This window comes from Hypanus sabinus, chromosome 17 (genome assembly GCF_030144855.1).
Source record: "Hypanus sabinus isolate sHypSab1 chromosome 17, sHypSab1.hap1, whole genome shotgun sequence".
In the NCBI taxonomy this organism is placed as follows: domain Eukaryota; kingdom Metazoa; phylum Chordata; class Chondrichthyes; order Myliobatiformes; family Dasyatidae; genus Hypanus; species Hypanus sabinus.
Genome location: NC_082722.1, coordinates 85,366,280 through 85,387,814, shown reverse-complemented (window position 1 = coordinate 85,387,814; position 21,535 = coordinate 85,366,280). Strand labels below are relative to the sequence as shown.

Sequence of the window (21,535 nt, the reverse complement as noted above, 5' to 3'; positions counted from 1 at the left end):
AACAACCTTAGTTTCTTGCAAAATTCTGTGATCACTCCACAAATTTGTTCCTCTAAATCATGCAGACTGTTGGGTAGTCTGTAATATAGCTCCATTAACATGGTCATACCTTTCTTATTCCTCAGTTCCACATATTACACTTCATTAGAGAAGTTCTCCAGTCTGTCCTGACTGTGCACAACCATGACATTTTCCCTGACTAATAATGCCACCTCTCCCCTCTTTAACCTCTTTCTCTGCCACGTCCATATCAATGGAATACTCAAAATGCAGACTCGCCATTGCTGAATAAAGGATGTGTGTAGCATCGCATCCTTGCTTTTTCTTATATACTAGAACCCTTGAAATAAATGCTGAACTTGCATTCAACACAAAGTGTTAAACAGAAATGTTGAGCTACCAGACCGGTCCCTAATGCAATCTGCTTTCTGTAATGGCAACATCACAATTCCATGTACTGATACAGGCTCTAAGTTCACCCTCCTTACACTTAATACCCAAGCGTTGAAATAAAACAACATCAGCCCATCAGTCCCACCATGTTTATTATCGTTACTGTCCTTCCTTTCAGACTTGTCAAACAAACTAATTTTGTTGCCCACAACCCCACCACCTGTTGCCCTGCTGCTGTGGTTCCCATCTTTCTGCCATTCTAGTTTAAACTTGCTCAAGTAGCACTAGCAAACTTCCTGCTGGAGATATTGGTTACCCTCCAGTTCAGATACAAACTGTTAAGCGTCTGGAATACACTGCTCAGTGTGATGGTAGAGGCAGATATATTTAAAAAAGAACATGAATGCATGGAAATTAGAGGAATATGGATTAGTTTAAATGGTCATCTAAATAATTTATTTGGTTCGGCATAACATTGCAGGCCGAGAACCTGTTCCTGGGCTGCAGTGTTCTATGTTCAATACCAATCTCTTTGTACCAACTCTGCTGTTCCTATTTAAATATATCTGCCCTGCAACAGAACCCAATGATCCAAAATTTCAAACCTTCCCTTTTGCTCCTTACCCAGATGTTGAATTACATTTTGTATCTATTTCTCACCTCACTGGTACATGGCACAGGTAGTAATCCTCAGATCACAACCCTAGAAGTCCTGCTTTTTTTAAAGTTTATACCTATCTCTCTAAAATCCCTTTGCAGGTAATCATTACCGTTCCTGCCTATGGAGCACTGATTGGATGTGGACTCCTGTGAATGACACTATACTAAATCCAACTACTTCAAGATCAATCACCGCCAAATCAAAGTTTACAGTAAACTTTACTCCTACTTGTCCCAAGTCAACTTCCAAGCTACCCTTCACCTAATGGCAATGAATGTAGTTTACAAAAAATTTCTACAGGAGTCACAGACAAGAGGCCCAGAGCAAACATCACAGATTGGATGATAATGAAAAGTCCATACCTGTTGATCGGCGTGTACAGTGATCAGGTTGTTGGTGTGTGGATTGATGGCCATCGCAGTGGGAAGGTGGTTATAGACTGGAACATTGCAGTGATGCTGTGAGGAAAGAAGAAATTTTGGGGCACATTGAGAAGGACTCAGTCATCATATCTCAACATCTCAATCCTCCCTGACATACCACCTCCACCAAAGGGCCTGTTTCCATGCTACAGGACATATGACTATGATTAGAGGGCAGAACTTTGGTCTCATCTGTCCACAGACCATTGTCCCAGAAATGTTGTGGAACATCCAGGTAGTCTTTTGCAAACTTGAGGCAAGCAGAAATGCTTTTTTTTCTTGAGAGCAGTGGTTTCCTTCATGGTGTTCTTCATGAACAGAGACCTTAGCAAGTTCTAGAGATTTCTGCAGGTGTTTTGCTGTTACCTTGGGTTCTTTTACACCTCCTTCAGCACTGCAGGTTGTGCTCTTTGCAGGATGCCTACTCCTACAGAGAGCAACAGTACTGATTTTCTTCCATTTGTAGACAATTTCTCTTACTGTGGCCTGATGAACACACAGGTTTTCAGAAATGCTTTTGTAGCCTTTTCCAGCTTGATGCATCTCTACATTTCTTATAAGGTCCTCTGAAAGTTGTTTTGATCAAGGCATGATGCACAAAAACAGATCTTTCTTGAGAAGAGCAGGCCTCCATCAGTAACTTGACTTTGTGCATCTTTATCATAGGGCAGGGCACCTCTACAACCCATACCTCCAATCTCATCTCATTGATTAGAACACTTGATTCCAAATAGCTTTTGTAGAAGAGATCCCCCAGAGGTTCACATACCATATCCAACAAATACATGTAATATCGGATTTTTTCCTCAATAAATAAATGAACAAGTATAGTGTGTTTGTGTCATTATTTAATTGGGATATTTTTGTTTAGTTTTAGGACTTGCATGAAGATCTGATCACAGTTTAAGTCATATTTATGCAGAAAAAGAGAAAATTCTAAAGGGTTCACAAACTTTCTGTATGTCCCCTCACAGAGAGTAGTAGTCATCGTAGTAGTAGGTGCTTGTAATGAACTGCCATGAGGAATAATGGAAGCAGATAAAACAATGTTTAAAAGGCATTTAAACTGACACAGGAACAGATAAGGAATGAAGGTGAATAGACCACAGAAAAGCAAATGTGATCAGTATGGACATTATGGGCTGAATCACTGTTGCTGTGCCATGCTATTCTATGGTCCATGGTCAAGATCAGCCTCTCTTTCCTGAATCACAGCAATTTTTCCCCTTCACCCCACTGAACTCCTCCCCACCCCATCACACGGCAATGCACCTTTTGTTGCACTCCCAATATCTTCAGCTTCTCTCCGACCCAGGCCCACCCATCCCACCAACACCTGCTTCTCACCACCCCTTTCCATCATGCACTTTCCAAGAATTTCTAGTCTCTTACCTTTAATTCTGCAAGGTTATAGATGTTGATTTCACAGCTGTAACTTGCAGCTGCCAGCCAGCTCCCATCTGCACTCACCGCCAAAAGACAGATGTGCTCACGAGAAACTACAGTGGGGGTTGGAACAAACCATGTTGAGAAAATTCTCTCATCCAGGATAAGTTGGCACTCAGCCCCCACCCTACCCCACCTTTCTTTAGGACAATCAGCACCCACATACAGGGACTTAGTCCCTGAGGACTAGTTTTCCCATCCACTGGACAATAATTATGTAATTACAAAAAGTAGCAGCAGCCAGCTTGTATACTTCGATCACATTGTCTCAACTCTAATCAGTTTATTTTTACATTAGGTGTCCTGAGAATTACAAGCCAGTGAGTCTGACATCAGTGGTGGGCAAATTATTGGACCATAAGATATAGGAGCAGAATTAGGCCATTTGGCCCATCATGGTCCTTTAACATCAGCCGTACGATACTGAGGATGTTCTACGAGTCTATGGTGGCCAGTGCTATTATGTTTGCTGTTGTGTGCTGGGGCAGCAGGCTGAGGGTAGCAGACAACAACAGAATCAACGTACTCATTCGCAAGACCAGTGATGTTGTGGGTGTGGAACTGGACTCTCTGACGGTGGTGTCTGAAAAAAGGATGCTGTCCAAGTTGCATGCCACCTTGGACAATGTCTCCCATCCACTCCATAATGTACTGGTTAGGCACAGGAGAACATTCAGCCAGAGACTCATTCCACCAAGATGCAACACTGAGCGTCATAGGAAGTCATTCCTGCCTGTGGCCATCAAACTTTACAACTCCTCCCTTGGAGAGTCAGACACTCTGAGTCAATAGGCTGGTCCCGGATTAATTTCCATGTGGCATAATAATTATTTATGGTTTTATATTGCTATATTTCTACACTGTTCTTGGTTGGTGTGACTGTAACAAAAACAAATTTCCCTTGGGATCAACAAAGTATGTCTGTTACATTGCAACTCATCACATTGACTGAAATTTAAACTGCAATTTAAAGACAGGATTTATGCATTAATGCTGTACTATTCCACGTTCTAGGCAATAGCTGTGAGGTTTCAATGTAACCCTCTTAGCAGCATATTCCCATGGAAGACTCACCAGTTTTCGGAGTGAGAGTATGTATTTTCTTATAACCCAACATCCCTAGATTCACAATCTGAATCTGGCTATGATCTGAGCCAATGATCAACCTGGTGGAATCAGCATTAAAGAGCAACCGATGAGCTGGCAGCAATGTCTTCACTGTTTGCCTGATCTGTAATAAAGGTAAGAATTAAACTCAGAGGCTTTTCCCAGCTCAGAGCAGAAATAGACTCTGAAATGTTGGCTCTATGTCTACATAGACATTGGCAAATCTGCAGATGCTGGAAATCCAATATAAAATGCTGGAAGAAACTCAGCAGGTCAGGCAGCAGCTCTAGAGATAAATAAACAGTTGATGTTCTGGGCCAAACCTCTTCTTCAGGACACAGGACAATGTATAGTATACCTTTGCATTATGTTTGTCTGTCCATGGCTGTTTCCAACATTTTATCTGATTTACAGCATCTGCAGTTTTTTAAATTTTCGCATTAATCCCCAATGACAAATAGGCAAATACACTTTCCCCAGACCTTCACTTGTGCCACACCCAGCACCAGAGAATCCATCATTCATTACCTCCATGCCACAGGATTTCAAGTTCACTCAACATACATTAGCATCTCACTCTGTTAGTCATCTTTTTACAAGGAGAATCTTCATACCATATTAACAGTGATGGAAGTATTCCTATACTGTATCCGATACAGGCGGAGTCTGTTGATAGTTGAGAATGCAATCCAGGTTCCACAAGGAGACATTGCACAGCACCGTATTTGATTGCAACTCTGTAGGAAAGAGACGAGAAGCAACTCAGCTTGACTACAGGTTAAGACTTCAGCAAATCTCCCAGCACCCAGTCATAGGTTCCAAGCCATTAAATCGATTATGTCCTGCTCTCTACCAAAGTAACTACTAACTTAAGCCTCCAACATTCCTGCACCACTTATCCAATTCACTCTTGAAGAAACATCTACAGCTGCAGATTGTGTATTCCAAATTCCAAAAACATGCTGCATGAAAAAAGGTTTCCCCTTATCACTGAATTTCTCTACATTTTGACATCTGTATCTGCCAGTCCTCAAACTGTCCATCAAGAGGAACACCTCCTGTCCACTCCCCCCATTGTTTTATATAACTCTGCCATTTCTCCTCAAAACATTGCCTCTCCAAAGAAGGTAGTTGTAGAAATAAATCCCCTTTGAATCCTCTTTAATGTGTTCACATTCTTCCTATAACATGGCAACCAAAGATAAGCACAATAAGCTATTTGTAGCCAGGCGAGCGTCTTATAAAAAGTTTGGCATGACTTTCCTGCTTTTATACTCACTGCCACTGTGGATAAAAACCCAGAACTGAATACACTTTATTAACCATATCTCATTATAGGCTGTTCTGTTCCACGCTCTCTCAATCAGACATAGATCATTAACAGCACAGTATAGGCCCACAATGAAGTGGCAACCTTTTAACTTATTCCAAGACCATCTATTAAGACTATAAGATGTAGGAGCAGAATTTGGCCATTTGGTCCATCAAGTCTGCTTTGCCATCTCATCATGGCGGATCCAATTTTCCTCTCAGCCCCAATCTCCTGCATTCTCTCCATATCGCTTCATGCCTGACCAATCAAGAATCCAACAACTTCTGCCTTAAATATATATAAAGACTTGGCCTCACTGTTGCCCATGGCAACACATCACTTTCTGATTAATAATATTCAGCCTCATCTCTGTTCAAAAAAGGACGCCCCTCTATTCTGAGCATTTGGCCTCTGGTCCTAGAATCTCCCATCCTCTCCATATCCACTCTATCAAGGCCTTTCACCATTCAATAGATGAGGTCACTTCTCATTCTTCTCAAGTTCAGTGAATACAAGCCAAATGCTATCAACTGCTCTTCATATGACAAGCCATTCAATCCTAGAATCATTTTTGAGCCCTCTCCAGTTCCAGCACATCCTTTCTGAGACAAGGGGAACAAAACAGCTCACAACCATATAGCCATATAGCAATTACAGCACAGAAACAGGCCATCTTGGCCCTTCTAGTCCGTGCCGAATGCTTACTCTCACCTAGTCCCACCTACCTACACTCAGCCCATAACCCTCCATTCATTTCCTGTCCATATACCTATCCATTTTTTTTAAATGACAAAATTGAACCTGCATATACCACTTCTACTGGAAGCTTGTTCCACACAGCTACCACTCTCTGAGTAAAGAAGTTCCCCCCTCGTGTTACCCTTAAACTTTTGCCCCTCTCAATTCAAATTAACAACACACCAGTGATCTCACCAGTGCTTTATAAAGTGTCAACAATCCATCATTGATTTTATATTCTAGTCCTCTCGAAATGAATGCTAACATTGTATTTGCCTTCTGCACCACAGACTCAACTTGCAAATTAATCTTTAGGGAATCCTGCACAAGGACTCACAAGTCCTTTGCCAATTCTCCTAGTTTGTCTAGGTCCTTCTGTAGCCTCTCAACTTCCTGAAAACTACCTTTCCCTCTACCTATCTTCCGCAAACTTTGTAACAAAGCCATCAAATCCACCAACCAAACATTGACAAATAACATAAAAAGAATCGGTCCCAACTCAGATCCCTGTGGAACACCACTAATCACTGGCAGCCAGCTGGAAAAGGCTCCTTTTATTCCCACTCTTGCCTCTTGCCAATTATCTACCGCTTTATGCATACTAGAATCTTCCATGTAACACCATGTAGCTTGTTAAGCAGCCTCATGTGTGGCATCTTGTCAAAGGCCTTCTGAAAATCTAGTACAAAACATCAACCGACTCTCCTTTGTCTATCTTGCTTGTTGTTTCTTCAAAGAATTCTAACAGATTTGTCAGGCAAGATTTTCCCTTAAGAAAACCATGCTGACTACAGCCTAATTTATCATGTGCCTCCAAGTACCCTGAGACCTCATCCTTAATAATCGACTAACATCTTCCCAACCACTGAGGTCTGACTAACCGGCCTAAAATTTCTTTTCTTCTGCCTCTCTCACTTCTTGAAGAGAGGAGTGACTTTTGCAATTTTCCATTCTTCAAGAACCATTCAAGAATCTGGTGATTTTTGAAAGGTCATTACTAATGCTTCCACTATCTCTTCGCCACCTCTTTCAGATCTCTAGGGTTCAGGTGACTTATCTACCTCAGACCTTTCAGTTTCCCAAGAACTTTCTCTTTAGTTGTAATAACTTCACAATCTGTTCTTGCTACATTGCCCTCCATTGCTTTATCATCCGCATGCTTATTTAAGTGTTTAGACCATATGGCATAGGAGCAAAATTAGGCAATTCAGCCAATTAGGTCTGATCCGTTATTCCATCATGGTTAATTTATTATGCCTCTTAAACCTATTCTCGTACATTCTCCCCGTAACCACTGACACCCTTATTAATCAAGAACCTATCAACTCCCACTTTAAACATACCCTATTACTTGGCTTCCAAGATTTCTTAAATGTCCCCAATGCATCTGCCTCTACCACACACCTACCACTCTGTGTAAAAAAAAAACAACTTACCTCTGACTCCTCCCTTATACATTACTCCAATCTTAAAATTATGTCTCCACCTATTACCAAACTCATCTGGATAGCCAAGCTGGAATCACCTCAACTTAAATGATCACTACATTAGATAAACAGTTTGTAAAATATCTATCATTACTTTCAAACCCAAACGATCACCCACACACCTTGGATTTTAACTCCAACAATTTCTCTGGCTTCTTGCTGATTGGTAGAACATCCCCAGGAACGCCTAAGGTAGAACACAAGAGAATTAACAGTCTGCTTATTAACCTGTCCTACAGCATCTTAGGTTGAAAATGGCTATGAAGAGCTGAGGTAGGATTGTGATGAAGACACTGTTCATTGGAAGACAAATACCAACACAGACAACAACCAGTCGATGGTAAGAACTGAGCAGGTCGAGCAGGATCCGTGGGAGGAAATGGATTGTTGATATTTCAGGTCAAAATTGTGCATCTGCTGCAGATAAGGAAGTGCCGACCTGAAATGTAACAATTCTTTTTCTCCTGTAGGTGTTGCTCAGTCTGCGGAACTCCTTCAGCAGATTATTGTTCCACATTCCAGCATCTGTAGTCTCATACCCACCAACTTGGACAGCTCTTTACTATGTAGTTTCCATGCTACCTGATGATGGAAAAACGGATAAACTTGAACATGCAGCACTGCATAGTGGGAAACTGTTGTACTCGGGGATAAAATAGAAACATGAGTCTGGCCCAATCATGGCCAAGCTCAACTCAACTGACCCAACCCCCAACAATCTGGTCCTGTCACACATGGAGTGAAGCCATACTCTTGCACGATCTTGTACAATTTTATATATTTGTAAATTCAAAGGTTGTTCATCCAATGGAGAAAATGGCTAGTGACTTTCCACAGATATTTACTTAGAGAGTTAATGCTTACTTTAGTCTATTATTAATAATCTAGATTTAGGGGTTCTACATTGCAGGAGGAGGGGATTACGGGATGCATGAGTTTTAGCAGAGAGCAGCATGAATTCAATGGGCATGAATTCTATGACAGAAGCAGGAAATACAATTAGCATCAGGAAACACATCCACGGGCTGCCTGAAACTACACAGCTAAACTGTACACATGATGGACTCAAACCAAGTCAAATAAAAAGAATGTGACAATATGAACAACAAACTCCTCCCTCTCTCATTCTCCCTTACACCGAATGGGTTGACTGACTTTGTTAATCAGGTTTATACCTGGCTTTTTTTTTTGGTTTAAACATAATCCTACAGAACCTAGGCCTCTGTACCTCCCTCTGCAATTGGATACTTGATTTCCTAACTGGAAGACCACAATTGGTACGGATGGGTAATAATATCATCTCCTTGCTGATAATCAATACTGGAGCACCACAGGGGTGTGTGCTGAACTCACTGCCCTACTCTCTCTATACCCATGACTGTTTGGCTAGCCATAGCTCAAATACCATCTACAAATTTGTTGATGAATTAACCATTGTTGGTAGAATCTCAGATGGAGATGAGAGGGCGTACAGGTGTGAGATACACCAGCTAGTTAAGTGGCATTGCAAAAACAACATTGCACTCAATGTCAGCAAGGCCAAGCAGCTGATTGTGGAGCAGGAAGGGGAGAACAATGTAATATGAACCGGTTTTCACAGAGGGATCAGAAGTGGAGAGAGTGAGCAATTTCAAATTCCTGGGTGTCAAGATCTCTGAAGATCTAACCTGGTCCTAACATATCGATGCAGCTGTGAAGTATAAAGAAGGTAAGACTATATTCCCTTAGAACTTCGAGAAGTTTTGATTTGTTACCTGAAACACTTGAAAATTTCAACAGATGTACCAAGAGCATTCTGACAAGCTGCATCACTGTCTGGTATGGGGGAGGGGTCTGCATAGGATCGAAAGAAGCCACTGAAAGTTGCAAATTAGTCAGGTTCACCTTGGGTACTAGCTTCCATAGAATCCAAGACAGGGGAGGAGTTATCCAAAGAGGGAATTTCATTCAGGTCCATTGCCTGAGTAGAAAAGGGAGCAACGGGTCACTTCAGCGAAATACAGTTTTAACCAGCAACCAATCCAAGTTTAAGATTGATTAGCAGGAGCAAATTAAAGGAAGACAGGGGCAAACGCAGCATCCATTATCTGAGTGGATGGATTAGAAGTGGTCATCTTGAGGTTTAGCTCTTTGAGGCTTTATGGAAGAGAGGCTTTAGTCAGAGAAAACAAAATCAGAAAAGCTCAAAAACAAGTTTCTTTTCTTCTTCCCTTCCTTTTATGCAGGACAGTTCAATGCTCCTCTTGCAGGATGTGTGAAAGAATGGAGGTGACTACAACTGCCAAGACCAGAGGGAAGACAAGTGAGCGTGTCTCAGGCACTGAGTCCGGTTCTGCAATGCAGAGGGGATGAGGGGAGAAAAGGCATGTTGCAGTGACAAGGGATTAATTCCTGGATGGTATGTTGCCTCCCAATGCCGGGGCTGGGACATCCTGGAGTCCTCAGCATTCTTAATGGGAGGGTGAAAAGCCAGAGATGTGGCCCAAACAACACACACAATATGCTGGAGGAACTCATCAAGCCAGGGAGCATTGAGGGAAAAAAGTACCGTCAACGTTTCAGGCCCAATCCCTTCGGCAGGACCCGAGCGTCAGGGAGCAGTAGTAAGTGCCAAAGGAAAAAGTACTAAGTAAACGCAAAGACCAGGTCACAGATCTGTCAGTGGGTGAGCATCTGGGGGACAGTAACCACCACTCACTGGCCTTTAGCATTGTCATGGAAAAGGATAGAATCAGAGAGGATAGGAACATTTTTAATTGAGGAAGGGCAAATTATCAGGCTATAAGGCTAGAACTTGCGGGTGTGAATTGGGATGATGTTTTTGCAGGGAAATGTTCTATGGACATGTGGTTGATGTTTAGGGATCTCTTGCAGGATGTCTGATACTCTTAGTTGACATCCTGAGAGAGGGGTGTCTTAGTTGCTTCAGGTGTGATAGAGTAGGAGGGGCCAGAGGAGGAGGTGTTGCATTGCTTGTCTGAGAAATCTTATGGCGGTGCTTTGGAAGGATAGATTAGAGAGCTCCTCTAGGGAGGCTATTTGGGTGGAATTGAAGAATGGGAAAGGTGTAGTAACACTGATAGGAGGGTACAGAATCTTTATGTTCCTGTTAGGTTGAAAGGAAAGGTAAAAGGTTTGAAAGCACCATGGTTTTCAAGGGATATTAGAAATTTGGTTCCGAAAAAGAGGGATGTCTACAATAGATATAGGCAGCATGGAGTAAAGGAATTGCTCGAGGAATATAAAGAATGTAAAAGGAATCTTAAGAAAGAGATTAGAAAAGCTAAAAGAAGATAAGAGGTTGGTTTGGCAAATAAGGTGAAAGTAAATCCAAAAGGTTTCTACAGTTATATTAAAAGCAAGAGGATAGTGAGGGATAAAATTGGCCCCTTAGAGAATCAGAGTGGTCAGCTATGTGTGGAGCCGAGGGAGATGGGAGAGATTTTGAACGATTTCTTCTCTTCGGTATTCACTAAGGAGAAGGATATTGAATTGTGTAAGGTGTGGGAAACAAGTAAGGAAGTTATGGAACCTATGACAATTAAAGAGGTGGAAGTACTGGCGCTTTTAAGAAATTTAAAAGTGGATAAATCTCTGGGTCCTGACAGGATATTCCCCAGGACCATGAGGGAAGTTTGTGTAGAAATAGCAGGAGCTCTGACGGAGATCTTTAAGATGTCATTAGAAACGGGGATTGTGCCGGAGGATTGGCGTATTGCTCATGTGGTTCCATTGTTTAAAAAGGGTTCTAGAAGTAAGCCTAGTATAGACCTGTCAGTTTGACATCAGTGGTGGGTAAATTAATGGAAAGTATTCTTAGAGATAGTATTAATAATTATCTGGATAGACAGGATCTGATTAGGAGTAGCCAGCATGGATTTGTGCATAAAAGGTCATGTTTGACAAACCTTATTGAATTTTTTGAAGAAGTTACGAGGAATGTTGACGAGGGTAAGGCAGTGGATGTAGTCTATATGGACTTCAGCAAAGCCTTTGACAAAGTTCCACATGGAAGGTTAGTTAAGAAGGTTCAGTCGTTAGGTATTAATGCTGGAGTAATAAAATGGATTCAACAGTGGCTAGATGGGAGATGCCAGAGAGTAGTGGTGGATAATTGTTTATCGGGATGGAGGCCGGTGACTAGCGGGGTGTCTCAGGGATCTGTTTTGGGCCCAATGTTGTTTGTAATATACATAAATGATCTGGATGATGGGGTGGTAAATTGGATTAGTAAGTATGCCGATGATACTAAGGTAGGAGGTGTTGTGGATAATGAGGTGGGTTTTCAAAGCTTGCAGGGAGATTTATGCTGGTTAGAAGAATGGGCTGAACATTGGCAGATGGAGTTTAATGCTGAGAAGTGTGAGGTTCTACATTTTGGCAGGAATAATCCAAATAGAACATACAGGGTAAATGGTAGGGCATTGAGGAATGCAGTGGAACAGAGAGATCTAGGAATAACAGTGCATAGTTCCCTGAAGGTGGAGTCTCATGTAGATAGGGTGGTGAAGAAGGCTTTTGGAATGCTGGCCTTTATAAATCAAAGCATTGAGTACAGAAGTTGGGATGTAATGTTAAAATTGTACAAGGCACTGGTAAGGCCAAATTTGGAATATTGTGTACAGTTCTGGTCACCGAATTATAGGAAAGATATCAATAAATTAGAGAGAGTGCAGAGACGATTTACTAGGATGTTACCTGGGTTTCAGCACTTAAGTTACAAAGAAAGGTTGAACAAGTTAGGTCTCTATTCATTGGAGCGTAGAAGGTTGAGGGGGGATTTGATCGAGGTATTTAAAATTTTGAGAGGGATAGATAGAGTTGACGTGAATAGGCTGTTTCCATTGAGAGTAGGGGAGATTCAAACGAGAGGACATGATTTGAGAGTTAGGGGGCAGAAGTTTATGGGAAACACGAGGGGGTATTTCTTTAATCAGAGAGTGATAGCTGTGTGGAATGAGCTTCCTGTAGAAGTAGTAGAGGCCAGTTCAGTTGTGTCATTTAAGGTAAAATTGGATATGTATATGGACAGGAAAGGAGTGGAGGGTTATGGGCTGAGTGCGGGTATGTGGGACTAGGTGAGATTAAGAGTTCGGCACGGACTAGGAGGACCGAGATGGCCTGTTTCCATGCTGTGATTGTTATATGGTTATATGGGATCCAGGTAAGTTTGGCCAGGTGGATTCAGAATTGGCTTGTCTGCAGAAAACAGAGGGTTGTGGTGGAGGGAGTACATTCGAATTGGAGGGTTGTGACTAGTGGTGTCCCACAAGGATCTGTTCTGGGACCCCTACTTTTTGTGATTTTTATTAACGACCTGGATGTGGGGGTAGAAGGGTGGGTTGACAAGTTTGCAGACAACACAAATGTTGGTGGCATTATGGATAGCGTAGAGGACTGTCAAAGATTGCAGAGAGACTTTGATAGGATGCAGGAGTCGGCTGAGAACTGGCAGATGGAGTTTAACCTGGAGAAGTGTGAGGTGGTACACTTTGAAAGGACCAACTCCAAGGCAGAGTACAAAGTAAATGGCAGGATACTTGGTAGTGTGGAGGAGCAGAGGGTTCTGTGTGTACATGTCCACAGATCCCTGAAAGTTGCCTCATAGAGAGATAGGGTAGTTAAGAAAGCAAGTTAATTAGAGGAATAGATAGAGTGGACAGCCAGTGCCTCTTTCCCAGGGCATCACTGCTCAATACAAGAGGACATGGCGTTAAGGTAAGGAGTGGGAAGTGCAAGGGGGATATTAGAGGTAGGTTTTTTTTTACTCAGAGAGTGGTTGGTGCGTGGAATGCACCGCCTGAGTCAGTGGTGGAGGCAGATACACTAGTGAAATTTAAGAGACTACTAGACAGGTATGTGGAGGAATTTAACGTGGGGGGTTATATGGGAGGCAGGGTTTAAGTGTCGGCACAACATTGTGGGCCGAAGGGCCTGTAATGTGCTGTACTACTATATGTTCTATGTTAAGGTGGGTAAGTCACCTGGACTAATGGACTACGTCCCAGAGTCCTGAGAGAGGTTGCTGAAGAGGTAACGGTCATGATTTTTCAAGAATCACTTGATTCTGGCATGTTCCTGATGGAGTGGAAAATTGAAAATATCAAAAGAAAAGAAATTAAAGGTCAGTTAGCCTCACCTGTGTGGTTGGGAAAGTGTTGGAGTCTATTATCAAGGATGAGTTTTCAGGGTACTTGGAGACTAAAGATAAAATAAGTCAAAGTCTAAAAGTGTAATGGGAAATCTTTCCTGACAACTAGCAGAGTGGACAAAGGAGAGGCAGTGGACGCCATTTACTTGGATTTTCAGAAGGCATTTGATAGGGTGCCACAAGTAAGGCTGCTTAACAAATAAATTCCTATGGCTTTACACGAAAGATACTGGCATGGATAGAGGAATGATAGAGGAGGCAGTGAGAGGGAATAAAGGGAACATTTTCTGGTTCTCGGGGTCTCTCTTCCCGCCATCACGGACACCTACACTACACGCTGCATCCGTAAACCAAACAGCATTATGAAGGACCCCATGCACTCCTCATACAATCTCTTCTCCCTCCTGCCGACTGGGAAAAGGCACCGAAGCATTCAGGCTCTCACGACCAGACTATGTAACAGTTTCTTCCCCAAGCTATTAGACTCCTCAATACCTAGCCCCTGCCCTTACACCTTACCCTATTGTCCTGTTTATTATTTATTGTAACGCCTGCACTCTTTTGTGCACTTTATGCAGTCCTGGGTAGGTCTGTAGTCTAGTGTAGTTGCTCTGTTTTTTTTTTCTGTGTTTTTTTTAACGTAGTTCAGTCTAGTTTTTGTACTGTGTCATGTAATACCATGGTCCTGAAAAACGTTGTCTCATTTTTACTATGTACTGTACCAGCAGTTATGGTCGAAATTACAATAAAAGTGACTTGACTTGATTTGGCTGCCAGTGACTAGTGGTATTCGTCAGGGGACTGTATTAGGACTGCTCACTTTTTCACATTGTTAAAAGCAAGGAGATAATGCTGAGCCTTTATAAGACACTAGTCAGGTTGCACAGAATATTGTCAAAAGTTTTGGGCCCCAAATCTCAGAACAGATGTGTTGTCATTGGAGAGAGTCTCGAGGAGGTTCACAAAAATAATTCTGGGAATGGAGGGGTTAATATCCGAAGATTATTTAGCAGACATGGGGTTGTACTCACTGGAATTTAGAAAAGTGCATGAGGATTTCATTGAAACCTACCGTATTTTGAAAGAACAAGATATAGTTGATGCGGAGAGGATATTTTCTATAGTTGAGGTATCCAGAACCAGAAGGCACAGCCTCAAAATTGAGGGGTGACTTTTTAGAACAGAGGAAAGGAGGGATTGTTTTAGTCAGAGAGTAATGAATCTGTGGAATGCTCTGCCACAGACTGCGGTGGAGGTCAGGTCTGTGGGTATACTTAAGGCAGATGTTGATCATTTCCTGATCGCTCAGGGCATCAAAAGAAGGCAGGTATATGGGGTTGAGTGGGATCCGGGATCAGCCATGATTGAATGGCGAAATAGACTCGATGGGCTGAGCGGCCTAATTCTGCTCTTTTGTCATATGGTCTTATCTGAATGTGTGCAGTATTCGGAATTAGGTAGATGGAAGTATGGCGTTGTAGGCATCATTGAATCATGGCTGAAAGATTACAGTTGGGAGCTTAATGTCCAGGGATGCACATTCTATTGAAAAGATAGGCAGGAAAGCAAATGGGGCAGCATTGCTCTGTTGATAAAAAAAATCAAATCATTAGAAAGGAGTGACGTAGGGGCGAAAGGTGTTGAATCATTGTGGATAGAGCTAATGAACTGCAAGAGTAAAAAGACCCTGATGGGAGTTGCATACAGAATTCTAAACAGTAGTAAGGATACAGTCTACAAATTACAATGGGAGATGAAAATGCATGCCAAAAAGGCAATGTTATACTATTCATGGAAGATTTCAATATGCAGGCAGATTGGGAAAATCAGGTTAGAGCTGGATTCCAAGAGGGGGATTTTCCAGAATGCCTATGATATGTTTTTTCGGAACACTTCATGGTTGAGGATCAGCTGTTCTGGATTGGGTGCTGTGCAATGAACGAGAATTGATTCAAGATCTTAAGATAAAAGATCCTTAGGGACAAGTGTTCATAATATGCCAGAACTCACCCTGAAATTTGAGAAGAAGCTGAAGTCAGAGGTCTCAGTATTACAGCAGAGTAAAGGGAATTACAGAGGCATGAGAGAGGATGAGAAAATCTGCAGGCGAATTGGCCAGAATTCATTGGAAAGTAACACTGGTAGGGACGAAGGCAGAGCAGCAACAGCAAAAATTTCTGGAAACAGTTCTGAAGGCACAGGATATATGCATCCCAAAAGTCAAAGCCAACATAAAAGCTAAAGAGAGGACATATATCAAAATTTAGTGACAAGGTAGAGGATTGGGAAGCTTTTAAAATCCAACAGCAGACAACTAAAAAAAGGTCATTAGGTAAAGATGCAATACAAAAGTAGCTAGCCAAAAGTATTAAAGCAGATACCATAAGTTTCTTCAGATACATAACATGTAATGAAGAAGCGACAGTAGATATCCGACTGCTGGAAAACAAAGGAGTAGTAAGACAGGATGGCAGACGAACTGAATACGCATTTTGTATTAGTCTTCGCTGTGAAGGATGCTAGAAGTATGGTGGAAGTTCCAGGTGTCAGTGGTCATTAACTGTATGAAGTTACCATTACTAGGGAGAAGGTCCTTGGGAAACTGAAAGGTCTGAAGGTAGATAATTCACCTGGTCCAGATGCTGTACCAGAGGTGACTGAAACTTGTGTGTAATGATCTTTCAAGAATCACTAGATTCTGGAATGGTTCCTGAAGACTTGAAAACTGCAAATGTCATTCCACTCTTCAAGAAGGGAGAGAGATAGAAGAAAGGAAGCTAGAAGCCAGTTATCTGACCTCAGATGCTGGATTCTATAATTAAGGATGAGGTCTCAAGGTACTTGGAAGGCACATAAGTTGTAGTCAGCGTGGTTTCCTCAAGGAAAAATCTTGCCTGACAAATCTTTTAGAATTCTTTAATGAAACAACAAGCAAGATAGACAAAGAAGAATCGGTTGATGTTGCGCACTTGGGTTTTCAGAAGGCCTTTGATATGAGGCCGCTTAACAAGCAGCAAGCCCATGATACTAGAGGAAAGATTCTAACATCAATAAAGCAGTCACTGATTGGCAGGAGGGCAAGACCGGGAATAAATGGAGCCTTGTCTGATTGAATACTGGTGTTCTACTGGGGTCTGTGTTTGGACTGATTTTGTTTACGTTATATGTCAATGATATAGAGGATTGAATTGATTGCTTTGTTGCAAGGTTTGCAGACAACATGAAGGTAGGTAGGGGGCAGGTAGCTTTGAGGAAGTAAATTGGCTACAGAAGGATTTAGACATTAGGAGAGTGGGCAAATCAGAGAACAGGAGAACAGACAAGTTAGAAGAATGGACAAAAAAAGTGGTGGATGGAACACAGTGTTGAGAAATAAATGGTCTTGCACTTTGGTAGAAGAAATGAGAGATACATGAAAATGGCTTGTCATATGATGACAGCTCGATGGTTCTGGGCCTGTATTCTCCAAAATTCAGAAGGATTATGGATGATCTAATGGTGAAAGGCTTTAATAAAGTGGATGTGGAGAGGATTTTTTCTATGGTGAGAGTGTCTAAGACCAGACAACATAGCCTTAGGCTAGAGGGGCATCCTTTTAGGATAGAGATGAGGAGTTATTTCTTTAGCCAGAGAGTGGTGACTCTGTGGAAGTTTGCGCTCCTCATCTAAGAAAATATGTGCTGGCATTGGAGAGGGTTCAGAAGAGATGATTCCAAGAATGAAAGGTTTATCAGTTGAGGAATGTTTTATGGCTCTGGGCATGTACTCACTGGAATTTAGAAGGATTTGGGGGGGGTGGGATCTCATTGAAACCTTTCGCATGTTGAAAGGCCTAGCCAAAGTAGACGTAGAAAACATGTTTTACATGCTGGGGGAGTCTAAGACAAGAGGCCACATCATGCTGACTAAAGTGATTTCCTGAGTTAATCCCATATTCCTCCATCTTTACTATCCAAGTACCTGTCCAAATGTCTTTTCGTTGCAAATATATTCACTTCTAACACTTCCTCTGGCAAATAAATCTATATACTCACCACCCAGGCAAGAAAAACCTACCCTTCAGTTCCCTTTTAACATTTTCTCATTTCTCTTTAAATTTTGACTCCTTTCAATCCCTTCTCTTTAATTCTGAGAGCCACAGATGGAGTACTTTTGTGAACTGAATTAATTTTCAATGTTTCAGAAAAGAATTCTACAAGAAAAGCTCACAGGTCTGGAACTCACTTCTGTACTAACTGAAGATGAATCAACTCCAATTTTAAAATCAAATTGTGTTAACTGAAATTAATTAATGAGTGATTACTAATGACTATTTTGTGTCAGCGTTCATAGTGGAGGACACGTCTAACATGACAAAGAGAGATGTTATGGATGCGATGGGAGCTGAGGACCTTGATACAATAGCTATCACTAAAGAGGTAGTGCAGAGCAAACTTGTGGGCCTGAAGATAGACAAGTCCCCTGGTCATGATGGAATGCATCCCAGGGTACTGAAAGAAATGGCAGAAGTTATAGTAGAGGCTTTGTTGATGATATACCAAAATTCTCTGGACTCTGGGCAGGTTCCAGTGGATGAGAAGATGGTGAATGTCATGCATTGTTCAAAAAAGGATGGAGGCAAAAGGCAGGTAACTATAGGCCAGTTAGTTTAACAGTTGGGAAAACTTGAACCTATCATTAAAGAAGAAATAGCAAGGCAACTGGAAAGAAATGGATCCGTCAGGCAGATGCAGCATGGATTCAGCAAAGGCAGGTCCTGTTTGACAAACTTCCTGGATTTCTTTGAGGAAATAATGAGCGCAGTGAATAGAGGGGAACAGATGGACATTATTTACTTGGATTTCCAGAAGGCATTTGATAAGGTGCCTCATAAAATACTTATCCATACAATAAGGATGCATAGAGTTGGGGGAGATGTATTAGTATGGTTAGATGATTGGTTAACTAATAGAAAGCAGAGAGTTGGGATACTTGGGTGTTACTCCAGTTGGCAATCAGTGGTGAGCGGTGTTCCACAAGAGTCTGTGTTGGGCCCATTACTGTTCACAAAGTGCATTAATGATCTGGAAGAGGGACTGAGTGCAGTGTATCTAAGTTTACTGATGATATTAAATTGAGTGGAAAAGCAAATTACAGAGTCTACAGAGAGATATGGATAGGTTAAGTGAGTGGTCTGATAGATGGAGTACAATGCTAGTTAACGTGAGGCCATCCACTTTGTAAGGAAAAATGAAAGAGCAGATTCTTATTGAAATGGTGAAGAAATGCAGCATGCTTCTGTGCAGAGGGACTTGGGAGTGCTTGTGCTTGAATCATAAAAGGTTGGCTTGCAGGTGCATCAGGCTGTCAAGAAGGCAAATGGAATGTTGGCCTTAATTGCTAGAAGGATTGAATTTAAGAGCACAGGGGTTATGCTACAAATGTACAGGGTACTGTTGAGGCCACACCTGGAGTAGTGTGTGCAGTTCTGGTCTCCTTACCTCAGGAAGGATATACTGGCTTTGGTAGTGGTGCAGAGGAGGTTCACCAGGTTGATTCCATTCCAGAGATGAGGGGGTTAGACTAAGGAGAGATTGAGTTGTCTGGGGCTGTACTTGCTGGAATTCAGAAGAATGAGAATAGATCTCATAGAAACATGTAAAAGTATGAAAAAGATATACAAGATAGAAAGGCAGCAAAGTTGTTTCCACTAATAGGTGAGACTAGAACTAGGGGACATAGCCTCAAGATTCAGAGTAGATTTAGGATAGAGATGAGAAGGAATTGCTTTTCCCACAGAGTTGAATCTGTGGAATTCTCTGCCCAATTAAGGCTACCTCATTAAATTTATTTAAGACAAGGTTGGATAGTTTTTTGCATAGTAGGGGAATTGAGGGTTATCAGGAAAAGGCAGGTAGGTGAAGATGATTCCATGGCCAGAACAGCCATGATCTTATTGGATGGCAGAACAGATTCGATGGGCTAGATGGCCTACTCTTGATCCTATTTCTTATGTACTTAAGTGATTGGGGAAAACATCAGATATATGGAATTGGTCACATATTAAAATGGCCCAGGATTGCATTTTAGACATTGAGTCAAGGGATGTAAACAATTGCATACTGTGTGATTCTGGGTCTCCCAGTTTTCAGGACCACCCTGCACCCCAGTACATAGGTGGACTATTGGCTTTACCCCACACATCTGTTTTTTTTTTATATAGTGCCTCAGATGTTTGTTCTTAATTAACTTTACCGACAGCAAATTGAATTGTTCTCAGTAGACAGGCCAGCTATCCACAACATGCTGTTCATTCTCACCTCTAACATGCGAGCTGCCCAATCTCCATAACTCAAGCCGCACTGGGAACTGAAACAAGAGCAGATTTTCCTTTTGGCTACAGCACACCAAGTTTCGCTGTGGAGAAAGAATGGATTTTTAGTGCCATTCAACATTCTTGTCTCCCTCACATGGTCATCTTGTACCATTCCCAATGGTGGAATGCCTGTCAGCATTGACAATTTGCTCATCTTTTAACCTCTTCAACTTAGTATCAACAATATACCAGCTCCAGGATGATTCTTTCTTTCTGTTTCTCTTTGAAGATTTCTTCTTAACCTCAAGGACCTGAGTCTTCTTAGGTTTTGCTGTTAGCTGATCCCTGACACATGATGCTTCAATCCAAGGCAACATAATTTATCCACCCAAACGAAACTAGGTTGACTACGTCATGGCCATTCCTAAATTCACACTTACTGATTTCAAAATCACTGCCCAAAAGTTTGGGATAACAAATAAAATTTGCCCTCATAGAATTTAATTAGAAATAAGTAAATAAGCAACTTCCTTTTTCAACTTACAATTTTTGATGTACATGGAAATTATGTCTTCACATATGGAAAGTTGCTACATGGACAGATTTCTAGGAACACAACACCCATCCTAATACAAGGGGTTCAATGTACTATTATGCACTGTTACACTGTATGCAAGGCACATTACACAGCATCTTCAATCGAGCTCCTTCCTAAAGCTTCTTAATGACCATGCAAAAACCAGTTGCAGGCAATTAGCACTTACATGTGGAAAGAGAACCTTACGAAGAGCAGTTTCATATGACTTGGTTTCCACTTGATCCATCAGAGGGCGAATGACAAGCTGGGAATCCAAACCTAATCCAGGGAAAGAGAGCAGTTTAAGAAAAGCTTCATTGTTAACCAACCACACTAAGGTCTTTATCTATCAACTTACCTCCAGAGACAAGAGCAGACATGGCGTGAACAATAGCCCTCACATCGTGTGAGTGATGCTTAAATGTCTTCGTACGAACCCACTGAGAGCCAGCAACTTCTGATTTTACATCAAGCCTCTGGAATTGGATGACAGTTCCCTCGGCCGTCCCTACAGCAATGCTGTCCTCAGCCTACAGAGACCAAAGTTCCAAACACAATACAGCCCCAAGTGAGAGCCTGGACAATGATCCTGCCTGTGTGCAAATTAAGTAGCGAGGTGGAGCATGTAAAGAAAAGTGCAAAGTCTAAGGCACATATATACAGCTAGGGTGTCTGAGACATCTGTACAATACTGTACCAATTTTATGAATTGAACTGTACTGCAGTCACAAAATTTTTTTAAAAATCAAGACATATGTGAGTGATAATAAAGCTGATTCAATACAAGTCTCTATTGTGGACTGGGAGTGGGAAGGGGGCAAGGCAACTTTTAAATCTTGAAAGAAAGGGGGGCATGTCTGCAAGGTCAGTGTTCTGTTCTGGAAGTTGTGCGTGGGCTTTCCGGGAGACTACCAGTCTCCCTGATGGCCACATCTACACCAGGTGT

General features: G+C 41.8%; 1 protein-coding gene across 1 annotated transcript in view; it reads right to left on the bottom strand.

The window, feature by feature from the left end:
* Positions 1 to 21,535, bottom strand: part of utp4 (UTP4 small subunit processome component) — a 77,957-nt gene that overhangs the window by 23,371 nt on the left and 33,051 nt on the right. Inside the window, exons 6-13 of the mRNA XM_059993390.1 lie at positions 20,948 to 21,119; positions 20,777 to 20,868; positions 20,017 to 20,113; positions 7,689 to 7,753; positions 4,644 to 4,766; positions 3,997 to 4,153; positions 2,869 to 2,975; positions 1,417 to 1,512 (exon numbers count right to left, since the gene is read on the bottom strand). Coding sequence (XP_059849373.1) covers positions 1,417 to 1,512; positions 2,869 to 2,975; positions 3,997 to 4,153; positions 4,644 to 4,766; positions 7,689 to 7,753; positions 20,017 to 20,113; positions 20,777 to 20,868; positions 20,948 to 21,119 — 909 coding nt within the window. The remainder of the gene's footprint in view (positions 1 to 1,416; positions 1,513 to 2,868; positions 2,976 to 3,996; positions 4,154 to 4,643; positions 4,767 to 7,688; positions 7,754 to 20,016; positions 20,114 to 20,776; positions 20,869 to 20,947; positions 21,120 to 21,535) is intronic.